The sequence below is a fragment of the Cebidichthys violaceus genome, unplaced genomic scaffold (genome assembly GCF_023349555.1).
Source record: "Cebidichthys violaceus isolate CVI_PGR_0920_01 unplaced genomic scaffold, fCebVio1.0.p SCAF_5, whole genome shotgun sequence".
NCBI classification, from domain to species: Eukaryota; Metazoa; Chordata; class Actinopteri; order Perciformes; family Stichaeidae; genus Cebidichthys; species Cebidichthys violaceus.
In genome coordinates, this window is record NW_027176705.1 from 15,447,477 (window position 1) to 15,470,954 (window position 23,478).

General features: G+C 42.2%; 1 protein-coding gene across 1 annotated transcript; it reads right to left on the bottom strand.

Moving 5' to 3' along the window:
- Nucleotides 1–41: 41 nt before the first annotated feature.
- ly75 (lymphocyte antigen 75) lies at nt 42–22,379 on the bottom strand. The gene is made up of 35 exons (XM_068730738.1): nt 22,081–22,379; nt 20,578–20,949; nt 19,062–19,235; nt 18,612–18,773; nt 16,975–17,094; nt 16,051–16,191; nt 15,089–15,283; nt 14,833–14,993; nt 14,518–14,625; nt 13,893–13,981; nt 13,611–13,780; nt 13,153–13,352; nt 12,257–12,399; nt 12,038–12,116; nt 11,636–11,707; nt 11,229–11,352; nt 10,977–11,012; nt 10,698–10,867; nt 9,275–9,342; nt 9,116–9,192; nt 8,661–8,797; nt 8,035–8,143; nt 7,667–7,827; nt 7,442–7,571; nt 7,018–7,238; nt 6,764–6,926; nt 5,827–5,991; nt 5,599–5,721; nt 5,283–5,468; nt 4,943–5,166; nt 4,544–4,739; nt 3,144–3,305; nt 2,927–3,043; nt 2,207–2,389; nt 42–1,655 (listed from the first exon to the last, which is right to left on the bottom strand). Exons 1-35 carry the CDS (start codon nt 22,181–22,183, stop codon nt 1,486–1,488), a joined length of 5,211 nt encoding a protein of 1,736 aa, XP_068586839.1. The 5' UTR covers nt 22,184–22,379; the 3' UTR covers nt 42–1,485.
- Between the last annotated feature and the right edge of the window lie 1,099 nt (nt 22,380–23,478).

Below are 23,478 nucleotides of genomic sequence, written 5' to 3' on the forward strand. Positions count from 1 at the left end.
ATACAAATTAAATACTAATAATTACAGTGAAAAACGACAGGTCTGTGAAGACAGGAAATTTATTTGGAAGGAAACTGTACCTGATTTGAGCTCAGAGATCTGCTTAGGAGTGGTGGTGAAATGAGAAATAACCACAAACATTTGGTTCACAATTGATGTGAATGGGTTAACAAGCCGTACTGAGGCAGTTCGACAAAGTGAAAGGAAAGCTCAGGCTTTTGACATTCAAACAACTCAGAGCATCTTTGGTTCATTCTCAGTTATAAAACATATTTACAAAGCATTCACAGCAAAGGCCAGTGCAATTTGAACGTCTCTAAAAACTCTCCGAACCTCATTGTGCTTAAATACAGTAGGAACTGTAGCTCCACGACATGTTAAAGTGCGTTCTTGCTCAGTAGTTAAGTGCATAGGAAAGTCAGATCTACATAAACAGACAAATCATACAAACAAAAACAATATGTGGCTAAGACAGTGTCCTACACTTTCAAAACTAAGCAGCAGGACTAAAATATCAGATTCTTCTCTGGGATTATTTATGTATTGACAACTAAAACATATTAGTAGGTATTAATATCCGCAAATACACTGAAAATCACCCCATCCAGTGGCTTAAACCTCCTATTTCCTCTGAAGTAACGATGTTGACAGGCAGTCAGTGAGATTTTCATCAATCACAAATATTTTCTTTTTTTAAAAAGGGACAGTCCAACTAAAATTGCAAATGTATTTTCTTGACCAGAGTGCAATATCTCTCAATCCGGATGGTTTTAATGTGATTTGCTGACGTTTGGGCTTTAGTCTTTCGTTTCTTCCTTTTGCTTGGGGACAGGTATGGAGCGTAGTTTGGTAGAAAACTAGCTGTAAAACTATTCATCGTGAGGAAAGTATAACACTCAAGTCAAATGAAAACAGATCTAACTAGTTTCAGGTGGACTGGTCCTAATGTATAGATTAATTGTTACCACATGGAAATCAAATCTTCTGAAGTTGAAAAATAAAATATACAGTATAAACTAATAAATGCACGTTTTGTTTCTGATAGGAGTCACTCGTACATCAGTGCAATTGAACCCGTTTTAAGGCTGAAAGGGAGTGTTGTGTTGGCTTGAATATTTCTGTAAATCAATTTAAATTATTTTTACAATAAAAACCAAATTAAAAAAAACACCCCATCCCATCCCACTAATCACAATGATCAACATTTACCAGAAAGCATCAGTCCAAGTATTTACATTAGGTATAACAAAGGACCCTTAAAAAACTTGATCTAAAATAACCCAAATTAAGAAACTGAATTGGCAGAATTCCAGAATTCTCTCACAATATTTACAGTTTTAAACATAATTGTAGAAAGTCGGCAAGCTTAAGCGGCATAAATAAATAATTTAAGAAAGAGGAAAGGCTGCATCTGCTCTTGCTCAAAAGTACTAAAATGCACGTAAGGCACATCAATACTCCCTGAGGCCGATTACTGAAGCGAGCTCAGTCAGCGTCTGTTATAATACTGGTGGCGTCGTCGAAGGTCCTCTTGTAGCGTACGGTCGAGGAGAAGCGGCTTCCTCTCTTCTTATAGACGATGAAGCCGACGGCCGCCACGAGAGCGAGGACGACCACGATGAAGAGCCCCAACGCCACAGGAGAGCCTCCAGACTCTGAGCGCACACAAGTGAAGTGACAGAGAGTCAACAGTTAAGTCAGTTTGTGGAGGTTCTTTGGTCCCATTAAACAAGATGTCATCACGTTTGAGTTCATACGGCTTTTATTCGAGTTCAGACTCGCTCAAAGAGACAAACTAAAGAATGTTTGCTGGAAATCAAACGTGTAAAATGTCTACTGTTGTCGGTGAAGTCACGTCACTTTAGAGAAGCTGTAGATTCACTGAAAAACACTCTTATTCTCTTTCTTGCTGAGAGTTAAATGAGAAAATCGACGTCACTCTGATGTCTATAAATAGGTAAATATGACGTAGCAGCCAGATAGCTTAGCTTAGCACAAATACTAGAAAGAGTGGGGCCTGTTTTTTTTTCTCTAAAGCTCACTAATTAACTAATATATCTGGTGTGTTTCATCATTACAATACTATTAGTCTTTGTGCTAAGCTATGCTAACCGACAATCGTCTCATCTAACTCTGCGCTAGAAAGCAAATACGCACATTTCCCAAATTGTCAAAAATCTCCCTTTAATGTAGCCGTGATACTCACTTGCTCCAGTTTGGCAGACAACACGGCTGTGGCTTGTCTTGCAGCTGACAAGTTTCCAGCTTCCCTCGTCTCCTGCCATCATGACGGCACAGTTGGGGTCAGACTTCTTCCCAGTAGCCAGGGCCTCAGACTTCCAGTTAGAGTAGGCCAGAGCCGAGCCATCCTGCCAGGATACAGGTTTACCTGAGAGGGAGAACGAGGAGCCCATCAGAGGGGAAAGGGAGAAGGACTATCGTCAATGTGTAACAACACAAATAAATACTCGTAATAAATAATGTGTTTCTGTACGATGTAGAGGGTAAATAAACTTTAAAACGCTCAGATTTATTAAAACAACATTCTTTTTTTTTGGCCACTTGGAACAACAGAACTGAAAATACTGATCACTATTTATTTATTTTTCTATTTTATTCTCTTCACATGTGAACAGAAGGGTCAACCACCAGGAATCAGCTGTCACTCCCAAATTCATCGACAGTTTTTTTTCTCTTTTTCCTCAGAACATGTGGCTAAATCCTATAAAATGTTTTCTGTTGCTGTAAACGTTGTGTAGAAACAGAACAGAAGAAGCTCGTATTTCATCTACAAGTCAAACTCTGGAATTATATGCACGAATATAATCATGATTTGAAATATCTAAGAAGTGCAGAGTGGAACTTGTAGTGTTGCCGAAATCCTAAACAAACTTTTACTGCCCTGCTTCCATTTCAAAGAGTTTACCTTCAGCATCCACCTCCATGCTGAGCCATACTCGACCGGTGATGAGCGGGTCGTCAGACATGTACTTTGACACAAAGTCGTTCTCTTCTTTGCTTTTTAAGGTCAGCAGTTGAGCATCTGTCAGCAGAAAAAAAACAAAAAAAACAACAACTGGTGGACTACGGTTGCCTCAGATGAATACTGATTCTAACCCTTCACACACCAAACATGGACTCACCCATGCTCTGACAGATGCTCCCGGCCTGCTCCATGCTGTACACGCTGAAGTTGTAGAAGCTCATGTCGAAGGCGTAGCAGTGCTCCTGGTGCTGCACCCACTTGGACACGCCGTTGCTCTGAGGGCAGCGATTGGCCGCTGGGGCCACCTGCAGCCTGGCTCCTGATTCACGACAACACAGATACAAGATGGACGACCGGCCAATGCCACTACAGCACGGGTATTCAATTAAAGTTCAGCGAGGTCCAGTTGGAGAGAATTTCCTCATCCAAAGGTCCGGAACACCAAATAATGTCTTAACTTGCGCTGTGATTTAGTCCCATGTATATTGAAGTAGCCAACAGTTGTATTAACGTCTGTATGTAGTCAACATCTGACTGTCAAATCAAATAAAGAAAGTTCAATTGAATAATATCTAAACAATATTTATTGACAGATTTCAAATTGAACTGGATTCATTATAAATAATATATACTCTAATAATAAATAAATGTTCTCTTAAGTAAGATGTAGGCTGAATTAAAAAATGAAATACATATCAGTAAGCTTTTGAAAAATGTGACTCTTAAAATAAAGTACTTAATTTTAGAAAATTAATCAAAAAAGCCCCGATATCCATATTCATTTCTTCTAAAAAGAGAAATTAGTGTGCAGGGACTTTATCTGTGGTTATTGCTACCACTTGTTTCAGCTCTATTCCTCTCTGTTAACATCATTGTTGGAGGGTGAATTCATGTTTTAGGATTCTGATCTTTTTGGGCTCTTAGATCGTTTATTTTTTGTACCTTCATTTTGGATTCGAGTGGCTACGTTTGCTCAAAAGATGTGTGCTTTGTCTCGTAGTGGCGCTTCACATTACCGCTTCTAAACTCACTCCACGGTCTCTGAACATATGAGACGTACTGCTTTTGATCTGCCTGTAGGAAGAATGAAGATATACGAGTCTGTTCATTCGTGGATAAAGACTATGGGCTCTCTGGTCACGTGTCTCTTCTTAGAGAACACTATGTGAAATAAAATCTCTAACTCACGTACTTCTCCGACTGGAGTTGTGACGCTTATAGGAATACACATACAGTATATGATTTATAACGCATGTAATTGGAAACTGTGTGTTTCCTGGACCGGTGCACAAGTGCTGTAAAGGCTGGAAAAGCTGTGCCGGTAAAAAATAAAAGCACTCTGTTAGAATGTATTAATTATCAACTATCGGTTTTAGGTACGGGTCCACATACAACGGCGTTTGGGTCCGGAACCGGACCGCGGTCCGCCTATTAGTGACCCCTGCACTACAGCATGAAATGAAGTCGCAGGTAGATGCGTGACGCCGTGACGTACTAAGTGATTCAGTGGTGCGAGAGCAAACGTGGTTCTATGTATAAAACACAGTGATGTCTTACTCTGGGAGGGGGTGGTGATGGAGGTGGTGTAGCAGATGGCTCCGTCTAACAACGTATTGCAGTCGGTCCTCACCCAGGCTCCAGCGGGGGTAACGTAGACACAGCTGGCCTCCAGTTTGTCCGAGGCGGAGTCAGAGATGGCGACTTTGTAGTTAAATGACGTTCCATCGGACCACTCGAAGTCTGAGTCACTAGCCTGCGCGCGCACACGCACACACACACACACACACACACACACACACACACACACACACACACACACACACACACACACACACACACACACACACACACACACACACACACACACACAGAGAGAGAGACACAGACAGTTTTGAGCAAAAGAAAGAAATCCATGCGACATCTACTTGCTCGGAAAACGTTACTTTTGCGTCTTACATCCTGGTTCGATAGGCCAATCCAGAGCGGGAAGCCGTCCGTCTTGGCAATGAGCTTCACATGCGCACTGTGCTGGATGTCGTGGACGCTGGCCAGGTGGCCTCCGCCTCGACCGCACTCTTTCAGAGCCTGGTGCCAACTCACTTTTGTGGTCACAATCTCGTAACTTAAGTTGCCGTAACGTTGGAAATCCTTGGACGACAGGTTGTACTCCTGCTTTGGTTCTTTGGAGCGAAGGAAGGATTACAAGAAGTGAGATCGTTTTGTTGTTTTTTGGAGCGCGGTGCATTTTTCAACAGGACGACACAGAAATGTGAATTATGACGTGCGATGCACCAACCGTTGTCCAGTTTGCAGGTCACGATGCTCATTTGTTTGAACTCTGCAAACAGGTTCGGGTTCGAGATGAGGATCCAGTTGCCATCAACGGTGAGACCGGCCATGAATGGTCTGTCTACATCTGGTCTGCCATTTGCCCAGCTGGAATATTGGACATTTGTGCCATCATACCACTTCATCAGGTTATCTACAGCAGAAGAGAATTACCATTAAACCCGTGCATAATTACATAAAAAAAACACACACACACAAAGAACCAGTATCAGTGTCGATATAAACAGGCTTAAAAATGGACATAAATGCCGGTAAGTGTGTACCGTTTTCATCCTTGAACAGCCCCAGCCATACAAATGGGACCAGGTTTTGAAACGGTATGAGTTGCTGCTTAATAAACTCGTTCTCCTCTGAATTTCGGATGGTTAGGATGTCTGCCTTTGCGTCTGAAACATAAACGCATCATCATAAACAACATCGGTCTGTTTATAGAAGGATTCATAAGCAAACCCACGCGTGGCAACATGTGCCCAGTGGTGAGGCATTCTTACGGAGCGTCTTGCAGGTATCCTGGATCTGTCCTTGGTCAAACTGGTCCCATCTGGTGGAGACCAGCTTGAAGGAGTAGCAGTTGTTCTTGAAGGGGATCCAGTTTGGACCATTAATCTTATGGGGGCACTTGACTGCAACATCCTCTGGTGTGGTGATGATCTCTTCTGTAATCCGTAAATTGAGTTAAAAGATTAGTTTCTAAAGATTAGCATTTGCAACAATACTGGCGCAGGGAAGTGACCGTGGCTAAGTGGAGAGCAGGGCCACCTTTCCATCAGAGGGTCGGCGGTTCGATCCCCGGCTCCTGCTCTACTAGTCTCATGTCAATGTGTCCTTGAGCAAGACACTTAACCCCAAAATTGCTCCCATAGCTGCGTCTACGGTAGATAGATAGATACTGAATCGTAATTTGCTTTGGATGAAAGCGTCTGCTAAATGACTGTAATGTAATGAGATGAAACCAACCGCGAGACTAAAAGATGAAACGGATGAACAACACACTTGTGCTTTGGTGGAAGTCTACAAGGATTTTAAATGGATTCAATGTTGACAAAATGATTAGACACATTTCAAAGATTAAATTAATAAAGAACGATGGTGACAAAAAGTGATTGAGTTTCTGTAAAACTATTCATAACAGAAAACTTGGAATATTCCAGAGCTTCGATCTTATAGACTCTTATACTTGATTACAATGCCCAGATCTTGCTTGCGCTTTGTTTTGACTGGGAAGCCGTAGCTTTATCTTCAATGTTTCTAATATTCCTCTACTTCCTGTTACCACAGAGGAACTATCAGCAGTGTTGTACATTTCAACACAGCACACAAACATTTTGAGCTAGAGCTGGCATCGCTGTAAACCCGTTAAGCCCTGATGTTTCACCACATCCTCCACACGAGGAGGTGAAACAGCCGTCGGCGCTGAGCAGTCCGTACCATGCGGTTTGTGGCAGATAGCACCTCCCAGCTTCTCCTCGCACTCTTCGGCTTTCCAGAAGCCGTCGGTGTCCAGGTAGACACACGAGCCGCTGGTGACGTCGGAAGACCAGCGGCTGAATACAGTGTGACTGTGGTCGGTCCAGCGGTAGTGGATCCCATCCTGCGCACAAAACCCAAAGAAAACATTCCAAAGAAGCATCTTGCAAAAGTAGCGGATTGGAATAAAGGCAGTCCTTCCTTGGCACACTTACGTCTTCGCTAAAGAGGCCGATCCACATGGGCTTGCGCGCGCGGCTCACATGCACGGTGAGGGTGGCCTGCAGGAAGGTGTCGGACACGCTTGCCAGGTCCATGTTGTTGCTATTGCACTGCTCTAAGGCCTCGAACCAGGTGAGGTTTTTGTTGAGTATCAAGATGGTGTGGTTGTTCACCTTGAAGCTCTTTGTTGGGACGTGGGGCTCCTCTAGTTTATCTGAAACGAGTAAATGTTTGAGGAACATCATGTCATGTGAGAAGTATTTATCTGGGCACTTCATGCCTTTTATTAGAGCAATTACGGTAGAGAGATGGCAGGGAATTAGGGGCGAGAGCATAACTCAAGCATAAGCGTAACTTGATTAAGTGAGAGAAATCTGTACAATAAAGCAGTATTCCGTGCAGGAGGTGGTGATTTACCTGCATAGTGTTGGCAGAAGGCCAGATTCTTATATTGTGTGCAGGACGAATAGTCCCAGGTACCCAGCATGGCAGAATTGGGGTTATTGATCAAAAACACACACAAGTCCAAACTGTCCAGATCCCATGTCTGTCAAGCAAGAACACGAAATTACAGACAACAATGACATTGTGAATTAAAATGTGGTTAAGCCCCCCCCCCCCCCTTTCTATTGTCCAACTTACGTTGACTTTTATATCCTTGTGCATGCCCACAACCAGGGGGTTGATATTGACGTAGTCAACCGGGGACTGGTCCACCCATTCCGGGTTGCCATGCTTGATTTTCAGACCAATCCATACACTGTCCATGTTTCTCATGCTCGGCAAAAGAGTGGTGATGAAGTCTGAAACACACAATCACGGTACGACAATGACTTGTGTTCAATAGGCCATGCATTTGGACTCGGGGGAACTCTAATTTCTTAGTTGACCAGCTCACATATGAACATTATCAAATATATTTGACAACATTTAACAATGTGTTTGACATCATCGGAGTCATATTGGGCATATTAAGCTTGTGTGAGAGCTAGAACTATATCCGGCCTCACCTTGCTCCGCCTGATCGGATATAGTGACCAGGGTTCCTCTCACCGACTGGCAATCGTCATTGGCATACTTGAAGGACACAGGCTTCATGCTCGTCATCAATGTGTAGCACTAAAAAAAAAGTGAAAATAAGGTTAAATAAAGAGATAAACAATGGGCAGATGCCAAGCAAAATAGTTTGAATGCTAATCCACCCAGCCAAACAATTGTTCTGCATTTGTAACCAACCTAAAGTGAGGAATGTGAGAAGTGTTTGACATTCAAAATGTCACTCGGGCAGTAAATATGTCTTCTATAAACCATAGTTCTTCAAACCCGCTGCCATTTGAATTTCTTCTATTGCACTAAACTGCAGCTGTGATGGAAATATCTCAAATGGCTCAAATGGAGGTTGTCTATGTTGGGCCGTTATTTTGTGGGAAATGAAGATTTTACAGTCGGTGTTAAAGAGCTTCCAGGACGACTTTCCTTTTTTATATATATATATATATATTATCATTCAATTATCTCTAACTTTGAACAGTAATTCTGTCTAATGTGATTTTAGGGTTAAAATATCCGAGCATAAGGACAGCAGTGGATCTGTTTTTCAGTCTCTGAAGGTGTAGATGCTGTCAAGCGATCGGACCTTATTTCTGAAGGACAGAGAGCTGTTTCCACAGGGCAGTCCTCCAGGCTGAGGCTCCAGAGGGTTTATCTCCACTGACGTGATGTTGTGTCTCTCACACACGAAGGACAACTGCTGACGGCAACTGCGCTCATGCTCTGCAAGTTAACAAACAGTAAAATGTGTGGATTAGTAAAAGAGACCACAAGCATGATAATGAATCAAAATCAAGTAACAGCTTTTCTTGCTCTTTGAAAGGATTAAAGTCAGATTAGTTCTTAGGAATACTACCGATAACCTTTAAATATTTTGAATGAATACCTTATAGCTTTACAACCTCTGAATACTTGGTTTAATATCTGAAGAATTTCTCTTGAAGGTTAAATATTCATCAGCATTTTGTTCTCACATAGAAGCTGATTGAGAGAAAAGGTTTTCTGGGTCTTTATCCGCTGTATGCGAAGACGTTTGCTCACCTGGAAAGAAGTTTTCAGGACTGATGGAGGTGCATCTGCCCAGGAAAACGGAATGGTAAAAGTACATCTGGGTGTACCTACAACATATAGTATTTCAGTCAACATCACGCTGTGTTTGAACAACATGAACTGTATAGGTGTGGAACTGTACTGGCTTACGTCATGGGGAATATCCGTCCAGGCTCTCTCAAATCCACCCACCAGCTTTGCTTGGGAGAGCTGGACATCTGTTCAAAACACGCAAGCGAAAGAACCTCATAATAAAATAATCCTATAATCAACTTTATTAGCTCTTGTCTTAAACAGAGTTTATAAAATACGTCAAACAGGCAAGAAACAACGCACATGAAAAAATAAATCAATTGATGTGGAAAAACATGGGAATTGTGGAATGATAAAAATCCTTTTTATGTAAATACTCGACTGAAGTTCTCTTGAGCTCTCCAGAGATTGTGTATTGCGCTTCCATAACATTGGAGGACTCACGAGAGTACGATCAAAATGAATGCAGAGATGTTCAGTCACTGAGCTGAAGGGATGAGGTTTTATTTTGTAGTTAGTTTGGGGGCAGAACTTTGTTCTACTTTATTTTGACTGCTTCCAGCTGCATGTTTTCTCATGATATATTTTCAGCTTCCCATGACCAGATGAAAATGGAAAGAATTTCCCGGTCACCAGGCTCTACAAATCAAGTACGGATGCCCAGGGGGAGAAGGAAAAGGGGTAAACAGGGTAACCGCAAAAAGAGAGAACAGGAAGTAAAGTTTTCACCCTTTTTTCCTTTTTAACTGCACAGGCGTATTTATGATCTCAAGTGCCCCAGTTAATCGGACCTTAATGCGCATACAGTTTGAATTAATTGAGAGTTTGCTAGTTAGCTTAGTAAATGTAACTAGACATGGCAGGTCCACAGCAAGGTGATCCCAAAACAAGGCGGTATTATAGGGAAAGGCCCTTTGGCCTGATGACTTCTTGTCCTGGGGACAGATTCTGAGAGCGGGGAGTCCTGATAGGAAAGGTAGGAAGCGTCGTGTCCATTTACAATTTTGGAAGTCATCAGAGGCACCTTAAAGTCTGATCTGACATGGATAGGTAGGTAGCCAATGGAGAGCTTAAGCTTAAACTGGTGTAATATGCTCACATGGTTAAGTTTCTGAACCATTAGAAGACTTTTAGCACTACTGCTGCCTGTAAAAGTTAAAAAAAAAAAACCATCAATAATGTCTGAAAGATGTGGAACGTTGTACAATTTGAATGGAGTTTCAAGCTCAAAGTATAGATAAGTAGAGAAAAGCCAGAGTACTTGTGTGCGCTGTGTGTTCAACTGCACTAATTAGCTAATCTCAATCAGCTGTGGCTCATCAGCAGCAATCAAAGGTTGTCACTGTGACGGTTACTGCTCAGTCAGTCAGTCTCACAGAGAATGAGTTGAGGAGCACTTCTTACAATCCTGTTTCTCATGTCACTTACATTTATTGCTCTGTAGTTTGGAATTGTTCTTAAAGATTTTCTTTTGTTGTTAATTGAAGCAGCTAAGCTAAATATATATATAAAAAAAGTCCATCATGGTATGGCCACTTACGTTCTTTAGCTGCTGGTGGATCTGTCTGGCAGCAGTCGAGCTGAATGGTTCAGCCAGTTTGCTGCCGTTCATACTGCAGAAGAGCGTTGCCTCCTCATAAGTTAGCTTCGGCTCCTTAACGAACCAAAACTCCGCTCCATCTATGAAGATAGAGCTCTCATGGTGTCCGCCTGGAAAGCATGAATAAATCATTTCCATTATCAGAATCATCTGAGAATAAAAAAAGATAATTCTGGCCATTTGATTTGAACACAGAAACGGGAAAGATATGGTCATTACCGGGATTGTACCAGTCTGGGTTCTTCGGTGTCTTTCCTGTTGAAGCATGCGATGTGAACAAAGAAGATATATATCAGAGTGTAACCAAAAACAAACAATCATGTTGTCTTCAAGTACATTTCTGTATAAGCCCATAACCATAATCACACGTTGGCACGTCGTGTTCTATAAAACTGTACAAAAAAAGTGGATCACAAAATTACATTAACACCACAAATCTCTGTATTTCGGCAGTGTTGATGAGAGTCTTACCGCGGGGCAGTTGGCAGACCCACTCTAGCCTGGCGTCACAGTGGAACGGTGTGGAGTAGAATGGTGTGGGGGGCAAGTCGTGCAGCAGGAACACAAACAGGTGTTTCAAGGTGCTCTTCGATGTCTAACGAGGACATAGATTGTTTGAATATCATCATGAAATAAACATACAAGAAAAAGCTGTTTCCATATGTGTGACAATGATGATCTGGTTGCTCTCTGCAGTTATAGTGTAAGAAAGGAAAAGACACTAAGAATGTCTCGCGATAGAGAGAGTCAGATTAAGCTTGTACAGTATAGATAACCACATCTAACTACACTCAAATAAAAAAAAGCATGCGTACAGAAAAGGTAGGAAAGAGATTTTACATTTAAAATACATAAGTGGGTATGGAAATGAAGCTCACCTTGAATGCAGTGCAGTCTCGACTGTATGCATCATCCTCATGGAAATCTTGGTGTAAAATATCCATAGAAACCTGTTGTGAATCAATTAAATCAACAGACTAATTACTCATAAATAAATGCAATAAGTATATCCATATGTTGTGTTTGAGATTAATAAAAGGTGCAGTTTCAGGACTTTTATAAAGTAATATAATCCAGCCCTGATATCATCTTCTTATTGTTTTCAGTATACTTTGAATTGCTCCATGTATTTTTGTCAAATCCCCTTTCTTGACATAAAGGCTATTACTGTAACAAACATGTTAATTTGTGAAAGAATATTTGTTGCTAAATGACATCTCTTAAAAATAAGTCTTCTCTCAAAGAATTAGGGATGCGTTTATGGTTCGAGTCCTACTCACAGGCTGGCCGTTGCTCCACTGCCAGGAGCGATCGGCTGGGTTTCTTCTGTTCAGGCCAACCCAGAAGTACCGATTATCACTGCAACAAGAACACCAGAGCAAACCAACCGTCACTCGTCACACTAAATGAATCATCTTTCAAAGAAAAAGAGATGTGGCCATTTTTGTTTTTAGACGCAGCAGTCTAAAGCAATGCGTACGGGATACATGTGTGTATACCTGATGCTGTCCCTCAGGATGCTGTGCAGGGCCCTCATCTCATAATTGCTGGTGAAGCTGGGCAGGTTGGCTCCCAGAGCCTGACAGAACCGCTCAGCTTCCTCCCAGGAGCGCTTCCTGCTCAGCCGCTCCTCATGAAACGCCTGACGAGGAGAAACAACAATTTACGACGGCTATTTAAAACAGTGACAGTGAAGCAACAGACTGGATAGTAAAAGAACGGCAATTCAACTGTCAGATAATGTAATATAGAGCCTAATAACAATCAGCAAGAAAAGCCATTGTTTGGATTAGTCCACTGCAAAAGCAGGTTCAGTAATAGAAACTTAACATTTACTTTATACATCATTCTTCATTTGTTCCCAGAATTATGTAAAAAGTTTTTTAAAAATGTATGCATTAGAAACAAAAATATAATTTTCTTTATTCCATGCATTCTTCGCTCTTGTCCCAAAATTGCCGCCTACATTACCCACAAGGCAACTTGACCACCGACGGCTCGGTTGGAGAGTCAAGTCAAGGCAAGTTTATTTGTACAGCACATTTCAACAACAAGGCAATTCAAAGTGCTTCACATAAAACCATTAAAAGCATCAAAACATAATGCAAAAGAAAAGGAGATTTAAAAACAATTAAGAACATTCATTGAAACATTAAAAACAGTCATTAAAACACTAAAAAGCTAAAAACAGAATAATCAAGTCAAGTGTGTTATGCTAGTAGCGGCTAATGTAGCCTGGAGCCATAGCCTAAAGCAGATGGGAGGAAGTCTTTGTGACCACGGGCGTTTAAAGAGACACACTCACTCACTCACTCACTCACTCACTCACTCACTCACACACTCACACACTCACACACACACACACACACACACACACACACACACACACACACACCTTGTAGCAGTATTTGGTGTTTGGTCTGGACACCCATCCATCAGGACAGGTTGCGTTGGGGTTGGGCTCTGGTTCTGGGGGTGGAGGCGGACTGAGGTCTGTTCTGCAAATGGTACCGGCCTTAAAAATGGTACAGTTCTTCACCTCCCACTTGCCCAGGGGTTTCGCGGTAGAAATCACTGCACAGCCTCCATCCTGGTCTAAAATACACATGTGAATGTAACACAAAGAAGTTAAATCTAATGTGCGAAATTGCTAATAGTTATTTTTTTTGCATTAGTAAATCAGAACCTCCACACTAGAAGAAACCACCGTAATCTGGAGAGAGGTTCAGAATGGAATGCGACACATTATAATACTGAACTTCATTAACCAGTCTGTTGTCACGTGGCTACTCCTCCGGTCTCGTGACATTCCTGCATAAGAAACCGAGTGGAGCAGAAGTGGTTTTTACTAACCTGGTTCGAACCAGCCCCAGTTGGTGTAAGTAACCACACCCGGGGACCCATCCTGGCTCAGCCACTGGTACTCCCCTGTGTTCTTCGTGTCCTGTAGCCCGATCCAAAAATACTGAGGGTCCACGCTGATCTGCGTTCTAAGTAGACGACTGATGAAGGCCTGCTCGAACCTGGAAAGAACAGCCGAACATGAGAATACCAGAACGTATTCACGTGGGCAGCAACTGATGGGGGGGGGGGGGGTGTCAGCGTGTGCTTTTTAAAACCAAGCAGCTCTCCTACCTGTTTCTTATAGTGACGTTGCATCGATCTTTGAAGGACACTTGACTGGTGTTCACTTGATAACAGGAGTTGCCGTGTCTCCTCCAACCCTGAGGGATTGACAGCAGCATCTCTTGAGTCACATTCAAATCACAAGCAGACACATGTCACTTAGTCCCAGTTCTCATACACATCCCGTCCCTGCTGATGGGACTGTATTGGGAACACAAAGATCAGCATTCAGCGAGGATAGTTTTCTTTGTGCATTCCCACATTTCTCATTGTCTGGCATCAGCTACTAATACAGCTACAGAGCTGCCTTTAGAACTCAAAAGTTAATTAAGTGTCACCTGACCTTGAGAGTAAGTAATCGTTAAAATACACACTTGCATGGCTGTTTCAAAATGTTATGATTACAGCTGATGTATGCGCGCAGCTCAAGCACAACATGTTCATGTGTGGAAGGTCACGTTAGACCAAAACTTCATCTGTGGAAAAAAACCAACCACATTTAGCATTAAGGCCTGTAATTTGCACGTAGTCTTTGAGCCTGGACCTAAATCACAATTAAAAACAAAAAGTAAAAGGTAACGCAAAACACTGCAGGCTTCACCATGGGAAGTCAGGTCATGGAGACAATACTCACATCCTCAAAGCGGCATCCGGCCTGTGCTGCCGATTCACTGATTTCTCCTTTCTTCTGACACATGAAAGGTAGCCTCTGTGTGCAGTCGCTGACCCGCCAACCATGATGCTGTGGAGCACGGACACAGGTTTGATCACGCAGGCCTCGTGTAAACAAACTTCAGCAGCAGATAGCGAGGGGACAAAAACAAAGCCTTGGTAGGACACACACTCCCCCACACAGGTCGAACACAAAAGACTGAATGCAGTGGGTGGGGTTACAAACAACACCGACGTGCGCCCACACACACACACACACACACACACACACACACACCTCTCCAGTGTAGAAGACACAGCTGGTATCTACAACGGGCTGGACCGGCTGGTTTTGGTCCCAGTAGGTGAAGGTGACGGGTGCCCGGTCGAGCCACTTGAAGACAGTGGGTTTCACGCCGTCACCGATCAGACCGATCCAGACGTCCAACAACTTGCCGTCTGATGGGCCATACCAAACATAAGAACATCAAACCGTCAAAGCAGGGGTCTGGCTGGAGAACATTTAGATTTATTTTATTTTTTTTATTATTTACCTGCATGAAAATTAGTGCTGATCATCTCCTTGCTGTCAACGGAGTGGAAGCTGGCCAGAGAGCCTCCCTCCGTGAGGTTACAGTGCATCAGGGCATCTGTAAAGTTTTGAGGCGTGTCCTTCACCAACTTGTAGCACCAGCCATTCCACGGGACCCAACCGTCGGCGCACAGTGTTTCGCTATAGACAAAAGATTCTGTAAAGAAGGGCCGAGACAGACAGACGCTGTGAGGGAGAGTCGGGTCAGTTTCATTTCATATCCCACAAATCTGACTCAAAAGGGATTTATGATCTATGAACTGGGACAAATGTGCAAAACAGCCATAGCTATGTATGCACATATGAAGGAAGGTGAAAGAGAGAAAGGGCACAACTGACACTATATGAAGAGAGAAAGACCACAGGTGGAGACATGCACCTAATATGCTGGTTTAATCTGCCATTAAAAACCAAGTAGAAGACAAAGAAGAAGAAGTAAAACAACAGCATCAAGGGTCCGTTCGTCCGTCAGTTGGTTCCAACCAGACACTTTGGTTGCATGTATAGTGAAGCTATGAGCTGTTTGAAGCTTCTAGATCAGGAGCCTTGTTTTTAGCCAACAGCTACTACAAACTATTGGAAGGACTGCCAAGAAATTTGCAAAAACATATTCAAGATCCCTGGAGACTTAATTCTAATGATTTTGGTGTTCCCCTGACTTTTCCTCCAGTGCCACCACAAGGTCCATATTTGTGGCTTTGAGTGAAATGTCTTCAACTAATGGATTGAATTCGCACAGACATTCATGTCCAACTCAGAATAACTTTGGTGACCACCTGACTTCAAATTTGTTTTTTAAATGTCAAATACTTTGTTTTGTGACCAAATAGCTGCAAAGCTAATGACATTCCGCTGCAGCCGTACTTTTGTGTTTGGCACCGAGTAGCATATGTTAGCATGCTAAATGGCAGCAGCTGAACCTACCTGTTGCTGCCTCGCGAGAGGCGTTGACACTCTTCTTGCAGATGTATGGCAGCCGTTTGTTGCACGCCTCAGACTCATAGCTCTGTTTGGAGTTCAGGACTCCACAGTCCGACTCAAAAATCATGGAGGTGGATGGCATCCCTGTCAAGCACATTGCAACACACACACACACACACACACACACACACACACACACACACACACACACACACACACACACACACACACACACACACACACACACACAAATACAAGTCACACACTGGCCGTGACAGCAGAGCAGAGGAGTGGCATTTAAGTTCTTTTCAAGGTTCCGCTTATCAACTGTGTTTTTGCACAGAGAGGTGAAATGAAAGGATTGTTACAATAACGGTTCGACACAGTGACACGTCGCAAATTATAGCAAAGCGCTAAGAGCTCATATCAGCAGAGGGCCAGATGGCTGCAGTATCCTCGACGTTCACACTGCAGCTTAAGAACAACATCTTCCCTTTGAGAAGAGAAGAAGAAGAAAAAAACAAAAAAACAGCAAACATATTACAATAGCTAGAAGGCTTTATAAAGCCTTCCATTCAGCACTATTAATGAGTTCTTCAGCGACAGTGGCAACCCCAACACACACACTGTGTCCAAAAAAAAACAGGCACAATGAGCTTCTTTGCAACACTGGCCGCATTGTTTCTCTGACTGACACCAAGTCTCAGTTTATGTTAGAGCAGCAACAACAGCACATCACGACAGCACTAGATGTGTGGCGTGCTCGATGGAGCGGGTGTTTTTCTAAATTAAGTTGCAAAATTGTTCTATATTTAGCCGAACCGTTGAGCTTTATCACCTCGTTTATATAATATTCTTTAATATTCTTACAAATGAACACAAGGGAAAGGCAATGTTCTTTTATTCTTTTTTTAAAACCACGTTCACCTGTTTCCCAGCGCAGGGTTGATAGAGGGGAACCATCGGACCACTGCCAGCCGTGAGAAGAGTCTAACTGGTGCAGGCCGATCCACATCCTCTCAGGCATTCTGTCAAGGCCGTCCAACACTGCACAATGCAACACAAGAGCACACAGGACAAGGACACGCAGACATTTAAGACAAAGGAAGTGACGAGTCGAAGATAATACCGAGCACTGAGATCATTTGGGATTGTGAAAACAACAAACATGGGGAAATACACAATCAGTTGACTCAGAAGGAGAGAGAGAGAGGAGAACAGTTGAACGAAACACCAACTGGTGCGGCATCAGTTTGCTTGATGTGGTTTTCAACTTCCCGAAAACAAGTTTGTCTTGTGCCACAGGTGTCACAAATACTGTTGCTGCGCTCTTGAGTGTCTGACAGTATTAATTTAAGAGCATAAGATAATCTGGATGCAAGACATAACCGGTTATGATGATCATGCAAACTCCACAAATGTTTAAAAGAAAAGAGTTATGGTGTTTATGACAAATACCTAAAGAAGACATTAAGGACTTAAATGCATCCTGGAGCCTTTGAGACTTTTTTTAAACATTCTTGAATTCGTCTAAATGGTTTTCAGCTGATGCATCACGGGCACGACAGTGGGAAAACCAACCGCATGATGAACACGGTTTTCATAAAAGAAGAATCGAGAAACAGAAGAAGAAGAAGAAATAGAAGAAGAGGGAGAAAAGCATCCACGCTTGCAGCATCTGGAAGTAGTCCAGTGCAGCCTGGTGTGACACACGAGGCCGTGCTTCCGCTTGCACAAACATTCTAGCTTCACTTTCTTTTCTTTCACCGTCATATAAAAACCAATAAGTAGGAACAAGCTAATGGTAAACTGACCAAATAAAGCATAACAACGTTACATGGAGTCATTTGGAAGTTGTGCCGTACATAAATCAAATGAGACGAAAGACTATTTTTGAATACGTGATCTTTTTGTAGTACTGATAGATGTAGATGTTTTATAGATCTCTTTCGGTTTTGTTTCTTGAAATAGTTTGATAACTTCCAAAGATCTCAAACGGTATAATTATAGTTTCTGGGCTTTGAGAGACGCAGGCCGGCTGAGACATTTAGAAAAGGATTTATATATTAGTTAGTTTTGTTTTAAAGGAAACAAAACTGTTGCCAGCTTTAATTCTTTTTTATCATTATTTTTTTATAATTATACATGTTATGAATGCATGTGTTGGGAAGCATTCCTCTCATATCAGAGCATTTGATCGTAACGAGAAGTCCATAACTTTGAGCTTTGTGCTTTGCTTCTGTCATCTTATAGGTGGAGTAGAAACAAGAACAGGAGGAGAAGAAGAAGAAGAAGAAGAAGAAGAAGAAGAAGAAGGAGAAGGAGAAGAAGAAGAGGAAGGAGAAGAAGAAGAAGAAGAAGAAGGAGAAGGAGAAGAAGAAGAAGGAGAAGGAGAAGGAGAAGAAGGAGAAGGAGAAGGAGAAGGAGGAGAAGGAGAAGGAGAAGGAGAAGAAGAAGGAGAAGGAGAAGGAGAATAAGAAGAAGGAGAAGGAGAAGAAGAAGAAGAAGGAGAAGGAGAAGAAGAAGGAGAAGGAGAAGGAGAAGAAGAAGTAAACGGGTCTCACAGGTTTTGGAGTAGAGATCGTCGAGCTCGGTCACACTCAGCAGGTCAGCTCCCTGACTGCGACATGAATCCAGAGCTTCCTGCCAGGTCACCGCGGCACTGGAGACAAACTCATAGCAGGAATCTCCTTCCGGCCCGGCAAACAGAGTCTGGCAACCCTCCTCTGCAAGGGTCAAAGAGACGTTATCAGTGAGAGCATGAGAATCTAAGTGTGCCATTTTATTGATGCCGGATGTAATCTAACAGGATTTATTGCAGAGGAAAACAGATTTGTGACCTAGCTTTTAGCAGACATTTTAGAAAAACATCCAGCGGACATTGAGACAAATGTAGATTCTCTCACAGTAATGCCAACATTTAAAAAAAAAAAAAAAAAAACTCCATTAGGAGTGGCGTAAAAGAGCCAAAAATGTATTTATTTATTTATTTTTTGAAGTATTGAAGAACATGCCAGGTGTTAGACAGTGTCCGTTTTTTTGGTCTTGGTCGTGGTCCGACGTGGTGGCACACCAGGACAGTCCGGGGAAAAGCGCATCCGGGAGGCACCCGTGATGCCAGCTGCCGTTGTGTTTGAAGGGGAACTCACAGGGAGAGCCGGCAGAGTTCCCGCCGGTGGTGTGAACGACTGCACAGAGAGGAGAGAGGAGCAAAGAGCAAAGTCAAGGACTTTTTTTTTTTTTTTTTTTTACAAGACTCGGGTAATTGTGTCACTTCTAAGAAAACCCAAACAAACGCGGTGTCTTGTTGCGCACACCAAAACCACTTCCTCTTTTTCCTCTTAACAACACGGTGAAGCAGCAAAATGAAATAGGGTGAGAGGAGAGTCTTCCTTTGGAAACATTGTTGGACCACATAAGCGGACAGAAACTGGTTCATTTGTGGTCAACGGATCCACAAACACAGAAAACCGTTAGACACAGTTGAGTGTTGTATTTCTGCAAATGTAAAAGAGTGCAACACAACATCTAACACTGACAATAGGCTTCTAACATAAGCACCTCAGCCTAAACGTACATCAGAGCCTGTATTTTGGGAATTCAAATGAATGACTGTGAGTAAGGAGAAATACGTCTTTTATAAAGAAGTAACAAGTGAGGAAAATAGGAAAAAAAAATGGTCTCTTGAATGCCTCTTCATGCCAGTCTAGATCTCACATTTGTGTTTTTTTATATTCATGCGTTATTATAAAGAAAGCATGTACCACTCGCACTTGTCTTCTGGGTCCTATGGATGTACAAATATGTTTTTATACAGTCATGAATACAGACATCAGCTTCATATTTTATCAAACATTCCTATTGAAAAAAAATAATGATTGAGACAGTAACGATCATATTATTTGAAGACAAATCCCTGTCACTTAATGCTAGTGTAATTCTTACAACTGATAATCAACACTTTTATCAAAGTTAGTACACTAGTACCATAGGTATTGGACACATTTCAAATGTAAGTTTATGGACCTCAAATGATTAACACCCAAACTTTGTTCTAACTCATTTGTTACGGTGTAGTTGTGTAGTTGTGTTGTGCCCCAACAGAGCCAGGCAGTGAGCACTACCCACGAAACAAAAGTGAAAGCCAGCTGCTATCTTGCGCCACACACACCTAGATATGCATAATCATTAAGCACACCCGGAGGAATTCCCCCCCAAAAATCCACACAGTTTTGAAACTGAGACGCTGGCGTCTCAGAAGAAGTCTTATTCCTTAACCTGGAGTCACTGTGTTGTCACGCAGCGCAAAGGAGTAATGATTGCTAGGAAATGAAGACAACCAACCAGTCAGGTTCTGTTAAACATGCACAACAACCTGTTTGGTCATGTGACACAAGGGCATAACATTATCACAAGACTGAACTGCGAGAGTTTGTCTTCCATTAAAGGAAGTCGGTCCGTCCTCAGAGCTCCATAATGGACAGCAAAAAGCACTTTTCTGTCAGATAAGACGAGGGAAACCACACTCACCGCGGTACAAACGCTGGCAGATGTTGTCCTGGGACGCTCCTCTTACCCACGTGTCATTAGGTTCCCGTTTGGTGGCAACTTTGCCATCGCTGACCGCCAGGCCCATTTGATAAACGGTGAAAACGGCCCCGTCCAGGCAACGCCACCACAGCAGGATGTTGGAGCCGCAGTCGACCAGGGACAACGTCTTGGACCGCACGTCCAGCGCCAAGCAGAGGGACGTGGCCACGTGGTAGAGCCGGTGACCCGAGCCCCACTTCCACAGCTGGGACCTGCCGTTTGGGTCGCAGGGGGTGAGGCTCAAGTTTGCCAAGGCCCCTGAACCCAGACACATGCCCGTGCTCGAGTGTTGGATGGTGAACGCATCCTCGTCTGTGGTGATGGAACAAACAAAGAAAACAGCATTCATTCATTTCAACAATTACTTTTTTTACAGGATATGTAAATACTTACAAATGACAGTAACAGTGGCTACAATTTAGTTAATTTAGATCATTTCCTCTGTGCTTTTGGGGAGAAATTTGGGAGCTTTTAGCAGAAAATGACACACATTATACCTGGGCAAAGTCCAAGATACATGTATAACACAGGAGGATCATCTCTTTAAAATACTTTTAGCTGCTCGCAAGAAGGCCACCAGAAATACATTGCTACAGGAAAACCCCCCCAACCAATGAAATAAACAGTATGGAGAAGAAAATGACCTTTATCGTGGGACTAAAAGTTGAACAATACATTAAATAGTGGAAAGAATTGGCAGGATCCATACAGTATAGTGCAGTATCTATATATTACATATATACTGGGTATTGTATATTATGATGGGTATTGTATACGGCTGATTCTAGTATTTGTTAAGACTCATTATATGGACAACAAAAAATGAAACTAATTTAAATAAATATACCGCTAGAGATATACAAGTAGCTACATAGTTACTGAGAAATAGCAGTAAGTAGGGACACATAATAACCAAGGTTAATAAATACGGCTGATACAGCTAAATATGAAACAAACATAGAAGATGATCGCATGCAGTATTCTACCCACACAGGCCTTCTAAAGATAGAAAGAAAACAATATCATGTTACAGCTTCACTGTATAGTATCGCAGCCACTCGGGGTTCTTTACATTGAGCAGTAGCTTAGCCTCCATAACATGAGAGCTGTTTACAGATGTGCATGACTTACTACCAGAGGGAGGGGGGATGAGTTTGCAATTTGTTTGAGCTGTCAGAATATGTGAAGGCAATAAACTCACTGGGGGAAGGGAGCAATGTCAAACTACGAACTAATAAAACTCAACGCAGCTTTTTGTTGTATGTGCCTCCTCTTGTTGTAGTGCAGCAGGTTTGAGGCTATTGTCCTCGGATTCATGTCGCGCTTCTGTGTGTTATCGAGCTTAAGTCTAAACCCGGGACGAACCGAAACGGCGCGTCTTAGAGTGGAAAAGTGACACAGAAAACGAAAACAAAGTGTCGGGAGCTCGAGGTAGCTACTTACCGAAACCTCCGACGTTAGCCAGTGAGCAAGTTCCCAAGAAAACAGTTGTCCACAACACAGTCAACAAACAAAGGCAAAGTGTCGCTTTGGACATGTTCGGCATGGTGACGGCAGAGTCTTTTTGTTGGATTCATAAAGAATAAGTCCTTTCAATTCAAGGGTTGAACTATGAATGTAAGCCGATCGATGACTCTACTCCAAACTCCAAGTGATCAGATAACTAGGTTAACCTGACGATAACCCAGTTCTCCCAACTGTCAGCTGCGTTACCCAGAGTCCCGCTCCGACGATGCCATCAAGCTAGCGCGAGCCACAACGAACGAAGAGACTTCCGGTTCAACGCGTAAGATAAAGTCGCCAACAGGAGTGTTATGGAATGAAGCCCATTTCCACCAGTACCAAGGATAACAATTATTTAAATGTACTGTATAGTGCATGATAACAATATATTTTTTATCGTAAGGCAAACCATGAATCACCGAGTTAACATACAAACCATGTATAAACCATAATATAGTTTCTCTCTCTCTCTCTCTCTCTCTCTCTCTCTCTCTCTCTCTCTCTCTCTCTCTCTCTCTATATATATATATATATATAATAAACAAAAAACATGTAGCATGTATATATATATATATATATATATATATATATATATATATATGCACACAGGCATATATATATATATATAGAGAGAGAGAGAGAGAGAGACAGAGACAGACACAAAAATAGAGAATATTACATAATTTTGACTTATGATTTATAACTTATTATAATCATAATTTCAGATAAGATATAAAGTAAAAATCAAGAGACTAAATCCAACTTTAAGAAGTCAAATAGCTAATGAGATTTTTGATTTAATACCACATAACTTTGACTTTGCATAGGAACATTTTGACTCAGTCTATCTCATAGTGTTTTACTTAAATAGTTTAAAGTAAATGACGGACTGAACAAGACACATTTCATGCAACGCTTTGGTTTTGAAGGCAAAATGTCTTGTGTTCCGTCTTTGCATTTTCTTGGCTCTTTTCGCTGGTGCCCCCCCTTAACATTCCCAGAAAACATGACTTTTCTCTAGAATTACCCACTTCACGCCCACTCTGTTGTTTCCGTCAACTTAAACGCACGTTGTATGTTTTTCATCCACCAACTGCAGAGGAAGTGCAGCAGCAGCAGCAGCAGCAGAAGAGCATTAATGATTTATCTTGTGCGTACAGTAGCACTTAATGTTTTTATTTGTAAACGTAGCAGCTGGTATGAATTATTAATCACTCTGTCAGATACTACCAGGGAAAGAGTCAATGGCTGCACTTTGCTGTCTCATTTTCTCCACTTAAAGGTGCTGCTAAACGCTGACACCTTTATTTAGACAATCTAATAGACTGATTGGAGGGC

Coding starts and splice junctions, on each gene's coding strand:
- ly75 (XM_068730738.1), bottom strand. CDS start 22,183: ATGCCGAACATGTCCAAAGCGACACTTTGCCTTTGTTTGTTGACTGTG. Junction 11,708..12,037: donor AGTGGAGCAACGGCCAGCCT/GTGAGTAGGACT, acceptor GATTCACAACAG/GTTTCTATGGATATTTTACA. Junction 11,013..11,228: donor GGTCTGCCAACTGCCCCGCG/GTAAGACTCTCA, acceptor ATGCTTCAACAG/GAAAGACACCGAAGAACCCA.